General features: G+C 41.6%; 1 protein-coding gene across 4 annotated transcripts in view; it reads right to left on the reverse strand.

Annotated features, from left to right (window-relative positions):
• LOC127585464 (RNA binding protein fox-1 homolog 2-like) overlaps nucleotides 1–23,972 on the reverse strand; it is a 240,821-nt gene that overhangs the window by 106,522 nt on the left and 110,327 nt on the right. The window contains exon 1 of one of the 4 annotated variants that reach the window (XM_052042931.1): nucleotides 21,513–21,644. The exons of the other annotated variants lie outside the window; for them this stretch is intronic. Coding sequence (XP_051898891.1) covers nucleotides 21,513–21,533 — 21 coding nt within the window. The 5' untranslated portion in view covers nucleotides 21,534–21,644. Of the gene's footprint in view, nucleotides 1–21,512; nucleotides 21,645–23,972 lie in introns of those variants that run through there. 4 annotated transcript variants of the gene reach the window in all.

A 23,972-nucleotide genomic window follows, 5' to 3' on the forward strand; every position in this document is an offset into this window, starting at 1 on the left:
TGGAGGACAAACACAATCTTGGTAAACACTTCAGCGCAACACAGAGGAAGCCTTTGGGACAAGGTGTTAAACTGGGACATCACTATTGCCTTGTCACATGGGCAATAAGGATTCCACGGCATTAATATGAGGAGGAACAATGAGAAGGAATTCTGATACCGTGACAAAAATTTATTCTTCAATCAACATCACTAAAACTGACCTGTCATTTTTCTCATGGCTTTTTATACAAACTTGTCCACAATCCAGCTGATGTATTTTCCTAATTACAAACTGAGTACACTTCAAAAAAAAGTGAAGTGCCCAAGGATGCACCAAGGTCATGAGATTTATTATAGAAGTGTCAGTTCTTCCTTTGCTGCTTGCAAAATCATGTTTTGCATAAACCAGCTGGCACCTTTGCTAAGGAACAACTTCAACTATAATTCAAAAGTATAGTTCAGAACAAGTGGTAAAGTACAAGTTCATTTTTTTCAATGCAAGAAAGAAAACATCAATGAAGAATATCAAGGTTACAATAAATTCTTAACCTGTAGATGAACTTGTGCTGGAACATTGAAGGTGGGTATGTAACATTTTATATCAATAACACAGACACCCATAATTCTGGATAATTTTCAGTCTCCCATAGCAATTACAAGTTATTGCAATACATTACAAGAGACTGTACTTTATTGGCCGTGGATTGTTATGAGACATCCCAGAGTTATAAAAGGTGCTATACAAATAGAAAGCAAGATTTTCTTAATGTAAAAGAGTGCCTTTAAAATAGAAAAACACGAGTTGCATCACAAACATCTAAAACAAAAATAGGTTAGGTGGGATGACCAAATGTATTAAAAAAGATACTCATATCATGAAGTTTCAATGATAAATACTCTCCTTTATCCCTTAAAAGATAATAGAGGGCATTTAGCATGGAAACTTCACAACATAAAGTTTTGAAGCTGAAGTTATGCAACTAATGGTGAAACGAGCAGGAGATGCAAAAGAATTAGTGGAATGGAGTTCACGGCATGGTGTTAAGAAGTTGGAGAAGTAACCTCCCTCAGGTATCATGCTCTCAAAATACTTTATTTACTGAGATGCAATTATTTTACTTAATCAATGCTTTCCAATCTTACAACAACATTCATTGATGCATAATGTTGAGTTGGACAGCTTTCCTATGAATAGGTTGTCCATTACATGGTGTATGCACTCATTCAATAAAATGAAAACTGGCAAGTTCCAAACTTTTTGGAAAACATTCCCCCCCACCTCCACCAACAACCACCCCCCCCCAAAAGTGAAATGGGGCGAGTATCTGGAAGATATACACATAATAGACTTCAACTGCTAACACTGTGGGAAGTTTGAGTGAATGGACCCAAAGGGGGGCATTTCAATTTCCCCACCTAGTGGAAGTTGGGGGTGGGAGCAGAGTAGGGAACTGAGAGAGATTACTCTTGCATCCTGATCTGGCTGACAATAACCTTACATCAGAGCTGACAAGGACACTTGACCCAAATCAGCAAAATGTCCTCTGTAAATATTTAGGTTCTCCTTCTATCAGTGGCCAACCTACTAATCATCAAGCCAAATCTGCTGCAAACCAGAGGTAGGATCAGATGAGTCCCACAAAGGGGTTATGTAATACCCCCAACTCTATCTGCACTCGAATGCCCCATCCCTGTGGCAATTCGTGGACCAGAAGTAATGGCAATTCTTCTGACCTCAAGGAAACAACGAGTCCTCCCACACCTGAGGTTTTCCTCACCCCAAATGACTGATCCTCTTGTCCTTGCACAAGAGGAACATATGGATGGTTAGAGAAATAATTTTAGCATTGCTGTTTTGGAACAAATAGCAAGTCTGGTTCATCACCTCCCATCTTCCAGAGCCTGATACTTACTATTCAAACCTCCAACTTTTGATTACACTAAAGCTCAAATTTCCTATGATTTTCATGAACATTTCAAGTCAGACTAGGGGCCGTCTTCTCTGCTCTAGGACACCCTCAGCTCTATGAAATTTGCAATCCCTTATGTCACATAAAGCATACACCTTAAACAAAAATTAAGCTACATCCAGTCAACATTGTTCTCACCACACAACTGCCATGATCCTTCAGTGTATCATTCAATGACCCTTCTAGAAAATTTCAACCGTCCTTTGCCCAGTATCTTTCCAATGTTATGCTTCCAATAATCAGAGAAATTTCTCACAATATCCATCTTCACCACCTACCATAAGTGCTCACTGTAGTCATCACAGGAGAGATGCTGGGATTGGTGGACACCACTCTCGTTTCCAAGCTTTCTTCCACCCTGCAGGAAGGTACCACCACCACCTCTTGATCTGCACTGCACTGAACACAATCCAAGATGAGCAGCGATTAAGTTTGGTCTGCTTACTTGCTGTTCAAGTACTCAGCATCTTCCAAATTTAGTTTTTACATCTTGAAAAAACAAATGCTTGTTCCAGTTTTCTGTCAATTTGCAAATACATATTTTGTGATGCTCTGCAGAAATGGAAAAATCCAGCAGGCAGTTTATCTGAGTAACTGAGTGTTTACCACTCTGTACAGTTACAAGAAAAAGTCATTAGATAGCAGACCATTTATATACAAATTCAAAATGCCTTCATCTTTGCTCGCAGCATGACATATGTTAGCCAGCACGGCAGGTTGGCTGCACGCCAGGGATTTTCTAGTTCTCCAATAACAGATGAACCACTATCAGTGCTCTCCACAACAGCTGCCTTACGCCAGCATCATCCCCCTGCCCGTTGCTGACTGTAATCCAGTGCCTTCTGATTTAATAGTGTAATTACTTCTAATGTTGTATAGAGGAGATAAGTGTTCAGTATCTGTTCACCCTGAACAGGAAGATGACAAAAAAAACCTACAATCCTATTAACTGTTGGAGTGCATATATACTATTTCCTGATCAAACCTTGCAATAAAAGAGACAAACCAAATATACAAAGATTTTATTGAGAGAATAATGAAAATGCAATCTAACTCTGACCAACCTACATTGATAAAATATTTAGTTTTAACAGAGAAAGTAAAAGTTTAACTTAATTCTGACATCATCTCACCCACCCTTACCCCACCAATCACTTTGACAAGATCTTCAACCATAATTGTCTGAAATTGAATTCATCTTTCTCTCCCTCATCCAAATAATCAATGCTTGCTGCATCCGAATTTCAGTAGAGTAGGCATATACATATTTCATTCCACAGCAAGGTGAAGTCATTGCAGCTGCAAATCAATTAATAATGGCAGATATTTATTCACAGCCTTGAAGATTGACCCTACAATTACCTACTTAGGAAGTGAATACTCACTGCCTTCAGAAGATCACGCAAATCAAGTTCAAATTCAGAACTACTGAAGCCTATGAACAATTAGATTTCAACATGGAAGAATCAAATATCTGGTTCTTTAACTATCAAATGAAGTGCAGAGTGAACTTTTATCTTTAAATCACAAATCTCTTTTCCTGGCATATCAATATTTGTGGATTACACCATAGTGTACAAGAAGCACAGTTTGCTTAGCAGTCCACAAACAAAAGAGCAACAGTGAGGCTAACCACACTGAGGCTAACTGATTATTCAGGTGCAGGAAGGATAGAAAATGAGAATCACCAAGATTCTCCACACAGATGCCAACAAAGCATCTTTTGTTATAGTTAAGTAAATGAACATTGAGTGCTACTTTTAAACCTACATATGATTTTTCTAATCCAATTCCTCTAGTCTTCTTCCCTTGTCCCTCTTCATCTTTAGAGATGATGCATGGTGGGACAGTTCATCAGGTGCCAATTACCTTTGTGTACCTCATTCAAATGATTGTTCTCATGCCAGTTCCATTCAGTTATTGACCCAAGTTATTTATTTCCACTTTTAAACATGTTAGCAAGTTCACTGGATACTGAACAAGAACAGGAACATGGGACAGCTCTCCCCCTCTTTGGTTGTGAAGGCCATGCCAAATTGGCTCACGGAGGGTTGCAGATCTCTGGAATTCTCTGCCCCGGTGGGTGGTGGAAACTGGATCAATAGAAGTACTTCAAGTGGAAGTTGATAAATATTTGATAGATCGAGGGTTTAAAGGTATTCCAGGACCTGACAAAAAGTATGCGAAGCTGGTAAGGGAGGCAGAGGAGGAGATTGCTGGGCCTTAGAATTTTAAATCTTCGCCAGCCACAGGTGAGGTACTGAATGACTGGAGGACAATAAATGTAGTTCCATTGTACATGAAGGGCAACAGGAATAATCTGGATAATTACATGCCTATGAGTCAGTTGGTAGGGAACTTATCTGAAAAATATTCTACACTTGAAAAGGCAGAGATTAATCAAAGATAGTCAGTTTGGGGGGAGAGATCCTGTCTGACCAATTTGAATTTTTCAAAGAGATAAAATGTAGTGATAACAGCCCTTCAGTTGATATCTTTTACATGGACTTCAGTAAGGCCTTTGACCAGATCCCACATTGGAAGGCTGGTGCAAAAGGTTCGAGCTCATGGGATCCAGGGCAATTTGGCATATTGCACCCTAAATTGGCTTGCTAATAGAAGGGAGAGAGTGATGATGGACAGTAGTTTTTGTGACTGGAAGTGTACCACAGGGATCAATGCTGTTTGTAATATAGATTAATAATTTGGAAATGAATGCAGGAGGTATGATTACCAGGTTTTCAGGTGACACAAAAATCAAGTGTTGTTGATAGTGCAAGGATAGTTGTAGGCTACAGAATATTGATCAGTTGTTGTGGCAAATGGATTTTAATCCTGATAAGTGCAAGGTGATGAATTTTGGGAGGACTAGTAAGGGCAGGACATACACAATGAATAGTTGGGCCCTATGTAGTATTGAAGAACAGGGAGACCTCAGTGTACTACTAGTTCTAGGCACAGAATGCAAGAGCAGGGTAGTTAGTGTGCAACTTTATAAAATGTTATTTAAGCCACAGCTGGAGTACTGCATATAGTTCTGGTCAGCACAACATCGGAAGGACATGATTGCACTGGAGTGGGTGCACAGAAGATTCACTAGGATGTTGCCCAGAATGAAGTGTTTCAGTTTTGAGAGAATGTATAGACTGGGTTTATTTTCCTTGGAATGAGAAGACTGAGGGAGGATCCAATAGAGATGCACACTACTATGAGGGGCATAGATAGGGTATATGGGAGAAAATATTTCTCTATAGTAGAGCTATCTAAAGCTAGAGGGCATAGGTTTAGAGCAAGGCATAAGAGGTTTACAGGGAATCTGAGGAAGAACTTTTTCCACCCAGAGTGGATGAATTCTGGAACATGTTACCTGAGCAGGTGGTGGAATGAAGTACTCACAACATTGAACCCAGACAAGCATCTGAATCACCTAATACTGAATGAAACAGACCAAAATGTTGGTAAATGGGATTACTATAGAGAAGTACTTGATGGTTGGCATGGACGTGATGGGCTGAAAGGCCTGTTTTGTGTGGTAGGACTACGAGAAGAATAGGAACTGAATTTAATAAATCTGTTGATGTGTGGGCTACTACTAGAAAAATAGCTATGAAGGCTTTCAAAAAGCTCTTGTTTATACTACATGGTTGATGCCATGCTCCCTAAAGTGGCTTAGTAAGCTATTTAGCTACCCATCACCTTAACAACTAATAATTTCTGTCCAAGACTGCAAGAAATTGCAGACAGCTGCAGTAGCCCAGTCCATCAGGAAAACTAGCCTCCCCTCCACGGACTGTGTCTACACTTCCCACTGACTTGGAGAAGCAGCCAGCATAATCAAAGGCCCCTCCCACCCCAGACATTCTCCCTTCTCCCTCCTTCCATTGGGCAGAAGATACAAAAGCTTAGAAACATGAACCACCAGGCTCAACGATGTTCTATCCCGCTGTTATAAGACTCTTGAATGGACCTCTTGTACCATAGAGATCAACTCTGGACCTCTCAATCTACCTCGTCATAGCCCTTGCAACTTATTATCTACCTGCACTTTCTCTGTAACTAACACTATATTCTGCATTTTGTTATTGCTCTTCCCTTTGCACTATGTCAATGTACTGATGTTTTGAAATGATCTGTATGGATGGCATGCAAAACAAAATTTTTCACTGTGTCTCAGTATATGTGACAATAATAAAACAATTACCAATTAACAGAAAATAAAGGCAATTGTCATGTTACCAACTTTACAAGAAATTAAAAGTGAGAGTTAATAGTTAGAATTTTAACCCTGGCACAGAACAGCTAAGAGGCTGAATGGCCTCTTCCTATTAAATTTGTATCTGATGCCTCCTTATCATTTGCTGTTTAAGATATCTTTATTAGTCACATGTATATCGTATCTCACTGTGTTTCATCTTTTGCGTAGACTGTTCTGGCGGCAGCCCGCAAGTGTCGCCACGCTTCAGGCGCCAACATAGCATGCCCTCAACTTCCTATACTGTATGTCTTTGGAATGTGGGAGGAAACTGGAGCACCCGGAGGAAACCCACGCAGACACGGGGAGAACGTAAAAAAACTCTTTACAGACAGCGGTGGGAATTGAACCCGGGTCGCTGGCGCTGTAAAGCATTACGCTAACCGCTACACTACTGTGCCTGCATACCATGTTTGCCATTGGCAATGGATTTGTCCAGCCACGCAGTGGGGATGCAACTTGTGAATCAGTCTATTAAATATAAAAGTGTAGTGGCTCACCGTCCGAGCAAGCGAACCGGCTCGGCGGTCGGGTCGCGCATCGTCGGAGCGGCGAGGCCCAAGGTGGCGCTGGGCCTTCGTCTTCACCGAGCAACGGGGAGAACCCACGTGCGGGAAAAGTTTGATGATGTAGCGCATACGTCATTTCCGTTTTCAGTGGGCGGGAACCATTCCTCATAAATGGCCCACGCAAGGCAGGAAAATAAATCAGTTTTGTTTTGCAACTTATCGACTAGTGTCTTACTTTCGCATTGCGATAGCCGCCGCTACATTGGTGACCCCGACAGTCCAAACGGATTTTGGACCCACACAATGGACGACAACGCAGCAGTCAACACAGTGGCATTCAAGCTGCCCACCTTTTGGACGCTTCGGCCCCACGTCTGGTTCAACCAGGTCGAAGCACAATTCCAACTCTGGCAGATCACCTCCGACTCCACACAGTGCTACCACGTAGTCAGCTCCCTGGACCAGGAGACAGCCGCCCAAGGTCGGAGACTTCATCCAGTCTCCTCCAGAGGAAGGCACGTACCCAGCTTTCAAAGACCTTCTTATTCGGACCTTCGGCCTCTCCCGTCGTGCCGCCCGCCTGCTTCATCTCGGCCTGGGGGACAGATCCCCATCGGCCCTGATGAACGAGATGCTGGCCTTGGCTGAGGGACACAAGCCCTGCCTGATGTTGGAACAGGCCTTCCTCGAACAACTACCCGACAACATTCACCTGCTGTTGGCCGACGCCGATTTCAGCAACCATGTGAGGTAGCCACCCAGGCGGATGTCCTGTGGAAGGCCAAACACGAGAGTGGGTTGTCCGTCGGCCAAGTCACCAGACCGCAGGCCCAACGCCTACCTAAACCACTCCCAGCAACCGAGCAACCACACCCTAGAAACACAGACGACAACACTGGCGACCAGCTGTGTTTCTACCATCAGAGGAGGGGTGTGGAGGCCCGATGCCGCCCACCCTGCAAGTTTCAGGGAAACGCCAGGGCCAGCCGCCGCTGATGGCTACGGTGGCTGGCCACCAACACAGCCTCCTATTCCTTTGGGACAAGCGGTCCGGGCGTCGTTTCCTCATTGATACTGGAGCAGAGGTCAATGTTTTGCCCCCGACTGGCCACAACACTTGTAGCAGGCAACAGGGTCCCGCACTCAAAGCCGCAAACGGCACAATGATACGAACTTTCGGTACCCGTAAATTCAATTACAATTCGGCGACAGCCGTTTTACCTGGAACTTTACCCTTGCCACTGTCGCCCAGCCACTCCTGGGAGCCGATTTCCTTCAGGTCCACAGTCTGATAGTTGACCTGTGAGGGAAGCGGCTAGTGCACTCTAGAACTTTCCAAACCTACTCCCTGGAAGAAGCCAGCCTACCAGCCCCGCGCCTGGACTCCGTTTCCCTGTATGGCAACGAGTTCACCTAGCTCCTAGCCAAGTTCCCATCAGTTTTGGCACCTCAGTTTACAAATTCGATGTCCAAACACGGGGTGCAGCATCACATCATTACCACAGGGCTACCCCTTCATGCCCCAGCACGACGACTGCCTCCAGACAAGCTCTGCCTGGCAAAGGAAGAGTTCCGCCACATGGAGGAGCTGGGGATCATTCGCAGGTCAGACAGCCCCTGGGCCTCCTCCTGCACATGGTCCCCAAAGCCACCGGCAGGTGGAGGCCCTGTGGCCACCACCCCCGACTGCTACCCCGTCCCTCACATCCAGGACTTCGTGGCGAACCTACACGGGGTCCACATCTTCTCCAAGGTGGACCTCGTTCGGGGATACCACCAAATCCCGGTCCACCCTGACGACGTCCCCAAAACTGCGCTCATCACTCCATTCGGGCTCTCCGAATTCCTTCAAATGCCGTTTGGCCTTAAGAGCGCTGCACAGACCTTCCAGCGGCTGATGGATGTGGTAGCCCGCAATCTGGACTCCGTGTTCATTTATTTAGATGACATACTAATCGCCAGCCGTGACTGCCAAGAACACCTTTCCCACCTCCACCAACTGTACTCCCGTCTCAGTGATTTCGGCCTCACTATCAACCCGGACAAGTGCCAATTCGGACTCGACGCTATCAATTTCCTCGTCCACAGAATCACCAGCAAAGGAGCAACACCCCTACCCGCCAAGGTAGACACTACACGCCATTTTGCCCGTCCCAACATGGTCAAAGGCCTGCAAGAATTCCTGGGGATGGTCAACTTTTACCATCGGTTCACCCCTGCAGCAGCCCGTATCATGTGCCCTATATTCTTGCTGATGTCTGGGCAAAGGCAAGGACATCGCCTGGAATGACGAGGCTGCGGCTGCCTTCATTAAGGCCAAGGACGCCTTGGCAGATGCTGCAATGCTGGTACACCCTAGGACAGACGTCCCGACCGCCTTCACAGTGGATGCATCCAACACCGCGGTCGGTGGGGTACTGGAACAACTAATCGAGGGCCACTGGCAACCCTTGGTGTTTTTCAGCAGGCACCTTAGACCACCCAAACTGAAATACAGCACTTTTGATTGGGAACTTCTAGCGCTGTGCCTGGCGATCCGGCATATCCTGTACTTTTTAGAAGGCAGGCCTTTGACTGCTTTCACTGACTATAAGCCTTTGTCTTTCACCTTCTCCAAGGTCCCCGATCGCTGGTCGGCTCGTCAGCAGCAACATTTGTCCTACACTTCCAAATTCACAACGGATATCCAACGTGTCTCTGGAAAGGACGATGTCGTTGCTGACGCGCTTTCCAGACCAACCATCCACAGCCTGTCCCTGGGTGTAGACTATGCAGCCCTAGCTGACACACAGCAAGCCGACGATGAGCTGCCTAGCTAAGGAACCGCAGTCTCGGGCCTGCAGCTCCAAGATTTCTTAGTCGGTCCAGGTCAGCAGACCCTCCTTTGCGATGTCGCAACAGGTCAGCCTCGCCCTATAGTTCCTGCAGCCTGTCAGAAACGCATTTTCGATTCGGTACATGGTTTGGCGCACCCATCCATCAGATCAACCGTCCGACTGGTCGCCAGCAAGTTCGTCTGGCACGGCCTGCGCAAACAGGTCAGTGAGTGGGTCAGGACTTGTCCGCACTGCCAGACATCAAAAATCCAACAATATACCAAGGTCCCACCACAGCAGTTCGAGCCTACCTGAAGGTTCGACCACATCCACGTCGACCTTGTTGGTCCCCTGCCAGTTTCAAGAGGAGCCTGGTACCTCCTTACCATCGTGGACCGGTTCATGAGGTGGCCAGAGGCGACCCCTCTATCCGACATCACAACTGATTCCTGCACCCGGGCGCTGCTCACAACTTGGATTTTGCATTTTGGTGTTCCGACCCACATCACTTCAGACAAGGGCGCCCAGTTTACCTCTAGCCTACATGGTCTGCATTAGTGAACATGCTAGGGACGTAGCTGTACACCACCACGGCCTACCACCCTCAATCAAACAGGTTGGTAGAATGTTTTCACCGCCATCTGAAATCAACCCTGATGGCCCACCTCAAAGGTCCTAACTGGGTTGACGAACTGCCTTGGGTCCTGCTCAGCATACACACTGCGCCCAAGGAAGATCTCCACACTTCGTCAGCTGAACTCTTGTATGGTGTGCCCCTGGTCACCCCAGGGGAGTTCATACCCACCCTTCGGGGGCAAGAGGAACAACCCGCGGCAGTCCTGGAAAGACTGCACAAGAGGCTCGGTAGCTTGGCACCGATTCCCACTTCGCGGCATGGTCAAGCCCCATCCTGTGAGCCCAAGGAACTATGAGACTGTAAGTTTGTTTTCATTCACAGGGGCACACCCCGGGCACCGTCGCAACGACCATATGAGGGGCCATTCCGGGTCATCAGGAATAATGAGTCCACCTTTATTTTGGATGTTGGGGGCAAGGAAGAAGTCTTCACAACAGACCACCTCAAACTGGCCCATTTAGATCTACAACAACCAGTCGAGGTCCCAACACCGCGACGCGGAGGCTGACCTCCTACGCAACAGCTAGCACAGCCTGCGAACCTTGGGGACCATATCGCCGGTTCTCGTGGGGGGGGGGGGGTATGTTAACTTGCTCACTGTCCGAGCAAGTGAACTGGCTCGGCAGTCAGGTAGCTGGAGCGGCGAGGCCCAATGTGGCGCTGGGCCTTCGTCTTCCCCGAGCGATGGGGAGAACCCGCGTGCGGGAGAAGTTTGATGACATAGCGCATACGTCATTTCCGTTTTTGGTGGGCGGGAACCGTTCCTCTTAAAAGGCCCACGCAAGGCGAGAAAATAAATCAGTTTTGTTCTGCAACTTATCAATTAGTGTCTTACTTTTGCATCGCAATAGCAGCCGCTACAAAAGTATCAAATATCTAGCTGCAAAGTAGGTGGAGAACATCCCACAATTCTCAAATGTTCAGTAAATTTGTTGACAACCAAACATTTTAACCTGGTCATTTATCTCACTGCTGTGCAAAATGGCTTACACCTTAATAACTAAGCTTTAAATTATCCTAAGGAAGCGAAAAGCATTAGATATATGCATGTTTTTATTTTCTTTCCTTACACTCTTCACTAAATTCATTATCTATATAACAAACACTAGTTTCCCCAATGAAAGGCAAGCTACCTATTTTCAGGTTTCTAGAAGCTACTGAGAGTTGCCCAATAAAGTTGCATAAAATAGTTCTTCACCTTCATTTCTTTTATTGTGATGAAGTACTTGTGTTCAACAAGCTCTATTTCCTGTCACATTCCGCCCCCACCCTACCAGAATCTAACTGGCATCTGGTGATTTGGTCATAACAGATCATGGATACAAACTCAAAGCCTTTCCTCTCTAGCCTAATCTCTTTCATACATATAAAAAGTATAAGAGCCTTCAGCCCACGTGGACTTATTTGCAGTCTTTGTGACTGCTGAAGACCGTCTATTGGTACAAACACAATTCCCAATTTGGGTCAAATGTAGCTGATGTTTATTGTTCATGTAATTCTTAGGAGGTAAAATAAAACATTTGATTCATTCGGCAACTCGGTATTTCAGTTGCGCAGATATGCTGGCAGAAGCACAAAGCAGGAAAGATCGATGGACTTGTCTTGCATGAATCCGCCAACAAAATTCTAGTCAAGATTTACCATAACAGACTGTCATAATTGGCAGACCTTTCCCTTAAATGTACTGCATTACGGTTAATTGCACAGTAAGGAAGTACCCTTGGATCCAAAAATACTCTTACAGGATAAGCAAAAAATACATGTTAAATTTAAATACAGGACCATAACCAGGTCTCAGTCACCTGTTGAAATGCTCAATAGGTCCTGAAAAGACAATGGAAACAAATAGTTTTTGTCTAGTGGTAAAATGTAGACACAGTCACCGGTACATATATCCGATTTGCAGAAATCTCCTAAATTGTAATCAGCCTTACTGATATTTCTGTGCATGTGCTTTGAATCTCTCATATATTACATCCCTAGTCTGGCCACACAAGAAAATACATTTCTAAAGTAACAATCATAATTATTTCCTTAATTAACAGGGATGTATAGAGAAAACAATTCTCAATACTGAAGTATTAAATACTTAAGTTTTGGATATTCCTAATTTTCATCATGCACAAGAGAGTAAATGGCATTAACAGTAAGTTATCTTTTGTGAGTTAAAATGATTTTTGATCGCACATCTGAGGAGGAGACCTTCACTAATGATCTCTTATCAAGACATTGAAAGCAAAATAGAGGCACAGCTAACTTTACTCAAAAGCTTGGCCAATTGAAGCAAGTATATTTTTGTTATCTTCCATGACATTTCAAAGCTACTGCTGTGTTTCCAAGTGAAAGATCTGGTCTACAAACCAGAAAGATCAGTGACACATTGTCTTTACATTAGTTGCATTAATCTCAACTTAGCCTGTTAATACCTCATAGGTAAATCATGTATCTTGCAATAACTGTGTTTGTTATACTTTAGACCAATTTATCAAAATCTTTATTAAAATAACACGAGTCAAAATTCCAGGCATTCTGGAATAAGCCTTAATTTACTCATAATATACAAGTAGCAGAAACTAAATGAACTGGGGTGGTGGATTGTTAATTTATTGTAGCACAGTTACCCATAACTAATCCAAAAGATTTATACAAGCTTCAACTTAAATACACCATGTTAGGATTCTGGGATATAATTAGTCCAGTCCTCCCAAATCCCCTACTCAGTATGGAGTCAGCAGTGAGAACATGTTATAAATAGACCTCAGAGGCAGGACCTTGGCGTGATTTATTTAACATGACAAGCCACTCGAGTTTAAAATCATCCAGGGTATAAAACAATCTAGAAAATTATCAAATACTCCACAGATAAGTGCTCTTTGAAGCTTAAAGCAAAATACCAGGTGAAAGACTCTGGAAGTTTATTTACAGATCTCGTGGCAGTATAGATAATGACCTGCAAATAAGTTGACCAGGCATCCATCATGTGGCACTAGTATTTCTTACAATACAAATGCAGCTCAAATTTAAGTACAGAGTAAAATAAACAATGACAGTAGCAATTATCTGGCTATAATCTAGCATCACAAACTCAAAGTCGTTGAAATGTGTAGGAATATGAAAAAATCATGTGATCCATACAATCAATCCACACCACCACCCCGCCCCCCACCTCAGGTTATCAACAGTTTATATATAAAAAAATAAATTCACTACTATTCCTATTTTAAAGACTCCAAAGCTTTCAGCAGGTTTGATGGTCTTGAGTTCAGTAAGCTTATAGCTATATTTCTGCTTTTTTAATTAATGTAGATACAAAATCTCAGAGTTTCACAATGCACTTCAAAGTTCAAACTATCAGTTTTTCTACATGTCATTGCAGCTGTTGTCATTCTTCAATAAGCACACCTAACATCTTGCACAAAAACAGAATCCTACACTACTACACATTCACTTAAGCTTGGCCCCTTTGTCATTATGGATAATGCAATTTCAGAAAAGTGATCAAGACTGTTAGGAGATGAAATGCCTCACATTTATTTTTTAAAAAGGAAGTTCTCCAAAGATTTTTACATGCAAAATTGGTTTGTGAACCCTGGAATAGTTTATTCTGCCGCACAGATGAACATTTTCTTATTCATAGAATCTGTGCATATTCTATTGTAACATGCAGTATCCTATATGCACACTGCCCAAAAATGGGATTGTGTTGCTCTTTGGCAATACCCTTCTATGGACAAATCATCTCAAAGGCTGCATTGGTTGTGTAATAAGTAGTCATGACATATGACTTTTATCCTCAAGTGAAACTGTCTGGATAACAATTTAATCATCTGCATGTTACATATCCAGTGGTGAGGTTGACATTATAATTCCCAACTAGCCATTACGTTATTAATAGGACACAAAAATTTACATACAGGCTGTCCCCAGGTAACAAACAGATTCCGTTTTTGACAGATGTCCATGTCGATTTTGCCTACAAGTCAGAATATAACTCCACAGTATCATAGTGAATGGCTTCAAAAAGCAGACTACACTGACAACACTGAAAAAAAAGGACAATTACTAAAAAAAAGAGGGGAGGGGGGCAGAAGAGAGAGAGAGGGAGAGAGGGAGATAGAGAGAGAGGGAGAGAGAGAAACTAGTTCTGCTGTTTGTAGGAACAAATGTGTGTACGTACAACAGACTTCAGAATTTCATAATATTATGGGAGCTTGTTCATATGTAGGGGGTGTCCATAAGTGGAGCGTTTTTAACCTGCAGATGGCCTGTAGGGATGTTTTCCTTGCAAGCTTCATTTAATTCCATACTAAAACAAAACACAACTTACAGAAATGTATTGCACCAAGGTGCACACAGGACAAATGCAAACATTTAGGGGCATATGAACATGCATTTCTGTGTGTGGTGGGTGGGGGGGAAGGAAATGAGGAACTTTTTCTACAGCAATCAATACCTTCTCATACCATTAATAAACATTAAAGTTCCAGTTATATTAGTGCCGGCAATTTCCAATACTCCTGAAAATTTCTGAGGAGGTCAAAATAATACAGCAGTAATAGGAGATTTCAGTCAACTCAATAGCAACTGCAAAAGAGCCATTGTAAAAGATATAGATGTTGGACAAATTTAAAATACACCCATCAGAATCTTTTTTAGCCACCTCTCAGCAGGTCCAGCAAGAAGGACATGTTTTAGGGAATGAGTTTGGTTGGTGAACAGTGTTTTAGTGGCCATATTTTGATGGTAGTGATAAAAAAAATTATTAACATAATGATGTTAAAAGGCATAAAGTTCTCAACTGGGAAAAGACCAGTTTTACTGTATTACAGTGTGACAGAGCCAAATATCTTCATTCCAAAAAATAGAATGTGGAACATGCTATAATAGAAAGTGGTTGCTTTAAAAAGGAAGCTAGATGAACACAAGTTAAAAATGGGGACAGAAAGGTGGAACATACAAACCAGCAGATTAATTAAGTCAAAAGGATTACTTCTGTTCTCTATATTCTATGACCATCATTCTATACTAAAAGTGGACTGTAAAGAATTACCTGAAGAGAAAAGTCAGAATCAAAGGAGCCAGAGACATGGTTAGGATTAGTCAAGGAAATCCCAATCATTTCTTAAAGAAAGAGTACGAGGATAACCATGGAAATAGGAGGATTAATTAGTGATTAAAAGTTAACCAGTGGATGCAAAAGATGCAGTTAAGTTCTTAATGAAAACATAACAGGATGAGACTGTAGTTAATTAAGGAAGTATTAAATATTAGATTGAATAAACACAGTGAAGGAAAATGTTAATAAGGATCATCATTGTTAAAAGCAGATAAATCACTAGACCCAGGATACTAATAGCAAATCAAAACCATCAACATGGATTTCAAGGGACAAGATCATGTCTAACTAAGATGTTTTATTTAGTGAAGACAGCATATTTGATGCATTATATATCGATTTTAATAAAGCTTTCTTCTTATGCCCACCTTGTGCCCACCCTGCCTCCCCTCTTTTGTCCACCTATCACTGCTCTGCTTTTCCCTTCCATATATTGGGCTTCCCCTTTTCCGATCTTCAGTCCTGAAGGAGGGTCCTGACCCAAAACGCTGACGGCCCGATTTTCTCCACAGATGCTGCCTGGGCCTGCTGAGTTCCTCCAGCATCAGAGTGTATTTCATCAAGCTTTTTACTGAGCTGTCTTCTGATGGTGAGAGAAAACACCCATTTACGAAAGCACCACAATGAAATTTGATGTCAGTTTAGTGGGAATGTTCTTCCTGTCATTTTTATTTTAAAGGATCAAAAAGTGATGGAAATATTCAGCAGATCAGGCAGCATCTGTGGAGAGAAAAATGTTTTGGGTCGATGATCCTTCATCAGAACTGGAAAAACTGAGGAATGAAATACATTTTAAGTTGCAGAGAAAGGTGGAAGGACCGAAAAAAACAAAAGGGAAGATCTATGATAAAGTGAAGACTAGGAGATAGTTGATGACAAGTGTTGGTGGCGGTGGTGCTGACTGGAAGAGGATGGTAAAGCTATGTTTGGAAATGTACATTAGAAGGTAGCTAATGGCAGTTAATAAAAATGCTAACTGTAGTTTCTGATGTGTGAATTAGGTCCAGATAAGAGGATTTTTTTTCAGCCTTATTAGCAGAATTCTAGAAAACCAGGAGGAACTCAGCTGGCTAGGCAGCATCTATGGAGGGAAATGTGTCTCTCTAGTTTGAAATAACCAGTCTGCAATTCAAAAGGCTTGACAGCCACCTAACTTTTGAAGTGATGGCCAAGAAAATGTAATCTTGCTCTGGACCACAGGAAATGAGCACAACACTGAAATTACATGGCATGGTTACAATATCCTTTCAAATTTTGAAAAGCAGATGCTAGATTTTGTTTACTGAAATTAAAGAATGCTTCTACAATTAACGAATAAAAGTAATTTACTTTCTGGTCTAATCAATGTCTGAGTTTAGGAATTAGAAGGATTAATGACAATCCAGATTTTTTAAGTGATATTCATTCTGTATCAGTACTGGTGTCAATTACATTTAAAATTTTGTGACAGCAACAACGGCACCAAATTGTAGGTAGCCACACAATCAGATTTCAGACATTTAGAAATCACATTAATGCTTACCACATGATTGGATCACCAAGAATATTTCAAACCAGAGGTGGCCTGAAGATCCTCCACACACATTCATTTCTCTCCTCTCTGTAGGGATTGCAAGACAACCCAGAACGCATCACATCAGCAATCGGTAGCATGACTTTGCACGCTGTCAGCTTACAATGTTCTATGCTTCCACTTCAATAAACTCATTTTAGGAAACACAGCAGTTTTAAATCTTGCATTATTATTTACACAAGTAGTATTTCAAGAGAATGTGGATGCAAGCAGCTCTTTTTAATCTCTTTAACTTTAATCTGTTTTTTTTAAACGAGGTTAAAGAGTCTCCAGTGGAAACAAGCTGGGCAGAGTTAATCATTAGATTAGTCTGAATCTTGCTAATAACCCAGTGCCATGAAATGTTCCAGTTCCTTCCTAATGGGATTAAATTCAACTGGCTGGTCATAAGTAGGCAAATTACAGGAAACTATTCCACTGCCATGCAATTCCACAACGAATTGAGCTGCTCAACTATTTTTCATCAATCTTTATATTAAAGCGCAATCAACAATTGCAGCCCAGACTGTGACATTAACGCTAATGATGTCATTCATGGTAGAGGAATACAGAATCATAAGTGACTAAGGATTGACCACATAATATGCCATTGGTACTTTCTACAATTCATTCTGAATAGGGAACTACTCAGACTACCCCTTACTTGACAGCAACATGCTTGGTTCAGTACCAGTTGATATCAAGTTGTCATCCAGGTGTTAACATGAGCAGCTGCAAGATCACTTCATATGGACAAGGTCATCAGCAGATGACTGATACTCTTGGGTGACTGGTGCATCTCCATCATCACCTAGTATTTCAACATTTTATGCGTATCAATAACAGAAACCGAGCATAGAAAAAGACTCCTACTTTCTGCATACAACTACTCTGCATCCCTACCCACAGTCAGGCATCTGTGGAAAAAGAGGAACAGAGTTGTTGTTTCAGGCCAGTTACCTATCAGAACTTCCTGCTTAAACACCACTGACCTGAAACATTAACTCTCTCCTCAAATGCTGCCTGATTTTCTCAGTTTTTTCTGCTTATAAATGAATAAGCAGAAAAAAACTGAAAAAAAATGCTTCTTTTTGATGAATGCAAGGTGAAACTGCTAGGCAAAAGCATTCTTCACTTTTTAGGCAGGAGCAATAGTACCAAGGTGATCTTGTTCGGTCTGCAGAATAAGGCATGGTCTGTCCCAAAGTGCTTCACTGTGTTGACAAAGAGAACTCTTTACGCCCATGTGACTTTGCTTCATCTATGACAATCACATGGCCTGGTGAGATTTCCAATAATTTCTGGCTCATACCAACCAGAATTTTTTTCTATAAATAAAAGAGTGCCCAAAATTATTTCAGAGCGAAAGAGGCACTCATACAATCATTCTAGGCTGGATATGGGCAACCACAAAAATAAAGTGCTTGTGTACAACTGCATTTATTACTCAGTTCCCTACTCGCATTTGAACCAATCAATCATGAATGGCTTGAATTTGGGTATACAAACTGCACAGCTGATAAACATTAAGAATATTTGAATAAACTTTCTTTCACCTTTCACAACACAAACTGCAGTTCAGTCGCAGAGTTTGAAACTTTTGTCTGTGATCTGTCCCCAGGTTACAGCAGGGTTCTGATCCTGAGAAATGTTCGTAACCTGAACAGTTTGTAAATGGGAAATAAACAAAAACAGTGTGTGGGAGAGAATCACAGAAAGCTGTGACAGGAGAGCAAGCAGGTGCGGAAAGAGTGGCTGCCACCTGGCCTCACTGACTCAGTGAGTGAGTGAGTCTACTTATCGCTCCCAGCTCTGCTTGGCTCAACCCAACCCAACTGTTAGGTGGGTGCAGAGAAAAAGCAAGTGGAAATGCCCTGTTCCTCCCCAGCAGATGATGTCCGCAGCCCTGAAACAGCGGCAAATCCATTCCCATCTATCCCACCAGTCTCCCAAATGTTCGTTGGTATGTACAGATGTCCGTAAGTCAGGCATTCGCAACCTGGGAGGATCTATATACTCAACCTACAAGTGAATCTCAATTTTTGGTTTTAAGGGACTTCATCGACGTCTCTTAGTTACCCTTGATCAAATCAAAACAAATGCAGGATCCAACTTATTCTAGACCAGATAACTCAAATACCTATTATAACCTAATAGTATATTTAAATTACACAAAGTAATCAAACGCTGCACTGCAAAATTCCAGATCCAGCAACTTGCATGCTGTAGTATCATTGACTACCCCTATTCTCTGTTTTGAGACCCAGTTGTTGGGGGTGGAGAGTGGTGAGAAAGGACATCTTCCATTTTAACTCAACCGATTTTAAAATAAGTTTGAACTAAAAAATATTCTATTGCTATGCTTGGCACCAACTAGAAGACATCACTGGATGCCTGAGAGAAGGAACCCTGGATTGAGAGTTTTTCCCATTACTAAACCAGTAATGTGCACCCAATTACAGTACCCAAACCAAAGTCAGCAACAGACAGTCCAAGCACTTTTTCCTGTATTATGAATGGGATAAATAAAAAGTGAGTAACACCACCACATTAGAATTCAATGAACAATTGGTGAAGAGGTACTTCAGACAGGAAATAAGACTGTCTTAAAATAAAGAGGGAAAATGCTAGAATGCTGTTTTTTTTAAAAATTAGTTACAGATGATCAAACCAACATCTGTTTGGACAAAAGCTCTTGGTCTTGAAATGTTAACTGCCACTCTTTCCACAGATGCTGGCTGATCTGCTGAGTGTTTCCAGCATTTTCTTTTTTTTCTTTGAGATTTCCACCATTTGTAGTCTTTTGATGTTCAGACAAGTTTGTCCAGCTGGCAAGTTGTGACAGCATATACCTGTTCAATGCTGCAATGAAATGCACATCTTTGTTTCATCATACCAGCAGTTCATATTAAGTGGATTTGATTACAAGTTAATTTGATTGAATGAAAGGGTCTTTACAAAAAGCAGTCTTACACTAACAAGTTAAATTCAAAAAGCATTTTGTGGCGTGCTCATAATAAAGACAAGTAAATTCTCTGCTGATAGACGGTAACTTTATCTTCTCACTTTGTTTCTGATCAGAAATAATTATAAAAATTATTTCCAATGCTACAAAAAAACCACTACTACCACCAGGTTGCTTTTCTTTTCAAATTAAATTACTAACACAGACGATCAAATCAAGTTCTGTGAGTTTTGTGATGTGCCCAACCCAAACAATTACAAACATTTCCTGGAATGTAAGGCACACCTAGCTTTTTAAAAAAATCTCCTTGCAATTAATCTATCCACTTGATAATTTCACTAAGCAACAGAACTGGTTAATGCATATTAATTGCAAGTGCAAGGATAAACTCAAGGACTGTTCCACTTTTAAGTCAAAAATCTTAGCAGTGCTTCAGTTTAAAGTAAGAACGACTAGGAAACAAAGTGACTGTAAACCACAAGCATGCATTTGAAGGTTCCAGTGCTGAGTCCAGATTCAATCAACAGCAGGTCAAAATAAATCAATGCCCAATACACAAAAACATCGAAGGATGAAGTATGATGCCTAAATGGGGTCAATTTAAAGTTTCAAGAGTGAGATTGATCAATTTTTATTGGTAGGGTTATCAAGGGATATAGAGCTATGGCTGGTAAGTGCAGTTCAGCTTGAATGATGTAGTATTTGAGGGACTAAATAACCTCCACCGGCTCCTATAGAATTCTCTCATTTGCAAGCTCTTCTCTCTCCCTAACTTTGTATGAAACCAGCACTCAGCAGAAAAAATTCTCTCCCAAGTTTACCAAGAAGTCAGAAGCAGCTTAAGGCAACTACTGGTTTGCTCCTCTATATGGGAGGTGGAGGGGAGGATGGCACCTTGTCTCCACTTTCAAGAATCCCCAATTTTGAATCAGAATTATTATTACTGACAGATAACATGAAATTTGTTGTTTTGTAGTAGCAGTACAATGCAAGACATAAAAATCACTATAAATCACACAATAAATAAAATCACATTAAACTTTTCACAAGGTAAAATAAAGGACTAAACTGCAGAAAGTGTAAAAACAATGAATTAGCACTGTCCAGGGAGCACCATGACAAATAGTTGTACATGTGTTTGTGATTAGAAATCCCCAGGTGATCAGCCAGCTTCCTGATCCCAGCTGTGGCATACGGGAGAATGAGCTGTGAATAGTGGCAAAGTGCTTCCCCCCACAGGGAGGCAGATATCACCAGCATCTCCTCTTCTTGGCATCAGATTTGTGAAATAATTTAAGAATGAAACTAAAAGCACTGGTTATGGGGTGAGAGAACCAAGTAGCATGAAACTTTTTCTTCTCTCTTCAGGTAAGTATTTATTCAGAGGTCTTGTTGTATATCTGCAAGTTTGTTTTCAATTCTGAACACAATACTCAAGACTAGAAATTCAACGTCAAAAATGCCTACAATGTAGATTACTAGTTCACTAAACAATTCTGCTAACCACAGAAACAACATGAAATGAAACAACTTTATGTATAATCTCCATGATTACATACTAACTTCTGATAACCACATTTTTGGTAACATGCTTCAGAAATATTAATCTTTTATCACAGTTTGTATGATTTCCTAGAGCAGTGAACCATTGAAATGTATTGCATCATATTTGTTTCAAATTGAGAGGAATTGATCAGATCAAAAACAAACTTACCCACAGGTACATCATTTGCATTTTGACAAATTAGAGTCACCCAACTTTAAGAAAGGTTGTTTGAAAGGTTTACACTCGTTTCCAGTCTCGTTTTCAGATGCAGCCCTTGGTTCCTTGCAACTCCTATCTCACCTGCGCTGCTGTGAGCAACATATCAGCCCGAAGGGAATTTCTGACTAGCACGTCAGTTAACACATCTTTGTGCACTTTATTTTGAAAAGCAAATATAGGTGGGGCTCAGAAACAGCAGTAAATCAACTGTTCAACCTAGAGAAGATTAAAAACTAAAATAATTGACCCAAGGTACAAACTCCTGCCTCTTTAAACCCCTTTAAATATTTTTTCTTACTCCTCTTAAGGCTGCAATCCAATTTTTTTTAGCACCAAATAACCTTTAACATCTCTTTCCAATGATATTCTTCAAGATTTGACGTTCGACAAGTAGGTCAGTCTCTTATTTACTGGTAGAGAGGACAACTGTGGCACTTGAAGCTAAGATCAATCACATCACCACAGAACAGGAATCTTCTGGTCTGTGTCATCCAGTTTACTATACTGAACTCAAGTTAGTCCACTCCAAAGCTATTAATTCTTAGAGAATTAGAGGTCGAATATGCAATGCACTCATTTAGACTCTACTAGTCAAAGGCTTTATTTTGGCCTTGGACCTTATTGTCTGCCTGCACTTTCTCTGTAACTGTGACACTTCATTCTCCATTCTGTTATTGTTTTCCATTGTACTACCTCAATGCACTGATGCGATGAGATGACGTGTATGGATGGCATGCAAAGTTTTGGTACACATTACAATAATAAACCAATTTAGTCAATTCAGAGGGAATAGGAAAAAAAAGTGCAAATGAAAATGGCAGCTAACCAACACAATTATTACAGAAGCATACAGATTTTTCCAGCCAGGCGTACTTCAGGTATTTTAGAAAATTGCCAGAATTACAGATCAAACCCATGTTGCATTCTGCCTAACTGAAACTCAATTTCTGATCAGTGATGGTTTTCCTTTACAAGGTGCCTCCAGTATTTTCTACCTTTAAACGTGCATGCGTTGATATAAATGAATGCAGAATTCAATGTATGAGCCTGTCTTATACAAGGGCACCAACACAATCAATTCTGGTGTAAAGAACATCTTTACATGTTAAAGATAGAAACAGATGAACAAAACTGGTGATTTACACTTATTTATGGGATGTCACTGGCAAGGGATAGTTTATCCCCAATAGTGTCAAGTTTCAATCAACGATGCAAATGCAGAGTAAGATATCACATCCTGATGTGCCCAGTAGATGATAGAAGGCTCTGGATAGTGGGAGAGAGTTGCTCACTGATATCCAGCTTCCGATCTGCTGTTGAAATCAGGTTTATGTAGCTGCTCCACTTAAGGGTCAGATCAATGGTATCTCATAGGATTTTTGTGGTTGGGGAACTGAGGAACAGTAATGTCATTAAAAGGTGAGGCATTCAGATTTGCTCCTGATGGAGATGGACATTACCTAGCACTTGTGTGGTGTGAGTATTAAACAAAACTTTTCTTCTCATGCACAAATATTGTCCATGTCCCAGTGGATGCAGACAGAGGCTGTCTCATTTTCTCAGGAACTGCAAATGGAATTGAACACCGTAGAATCACCAGTGACTATCCTCATTTCTCAGATGAGGAAGGGAAGTTCACTGATAAAGCAGCTAAGGTGTTGTGCTGAGGAACACATTGAGCAATGTCCTGGGGCTGATATGATTGACCTCCAACTACACCATCTTTCTTTGTGCAAGATACAACTCCAGCCATTGCAGAGATTTCTCCTGATTCCTATTGATATTACTTTTACCAGGGCTCAGTTGTATGCCTTGATGTCAAGGGCAGTCACTCTCATCTTACCTCTGTCCATAAGGCTGCAATCAGATCTGAAATGGAGTGGTCCTGGTAAATCCAAACTGCAGGGATATTGGTAATTTAAGCACTGCTTGATACCAGTTGACAATACCTTGACCAATATGCTGATGATCAAATAAACAGCCAGATTGGATTCCTCCCAGTTTTTGTGGTTAGGGAGTAACTGAGCAATTTCTAAATTTAGAGATGGTACCAAATTTCTGAAGGATAATGCAGAAGAGGACTGCAATAAATTAAAGGGGCAGAAATACTCTTCCAAAATGCTTAAATAATTGGAATTTAGTTTTTTTTTTCGTAAGATGGACAAGAAGGTGCAAATCTGGAGGTGGGGTGGGGGGGGGGAGGGGAAGAGATGTAGGAACCAAAGGATCTTCAAGAACAAATATACCAATCACTAAATGACATGCCACATGACAGCAATACCACACAAAAGAAAAACAGTAAAAACCGAGCATTGGTGTTTAGTTCTGGAAAGCCTGAATTGAGAAATATGGAAGTTATGCTAATTATATATTGAACCAGTTGGACCACACTTAAGTCTAGTACATTGA

The sequence above is a fragment of the Pristis pectinata genome, chromosome 33 (assembly GCF_009764475.1).
Source record: "Pristis pectinata isolate sPriPec2 chromosome 33, sPriPec2.1.pri, whole genome shotgun sequence".
NCBI classification, from domain to species: Eukaryota; Metazoa; Chordata; class Chondrichthyes; order Rhinopristiformes; family Pristidae; genus Pristis; species Pristis pectinata.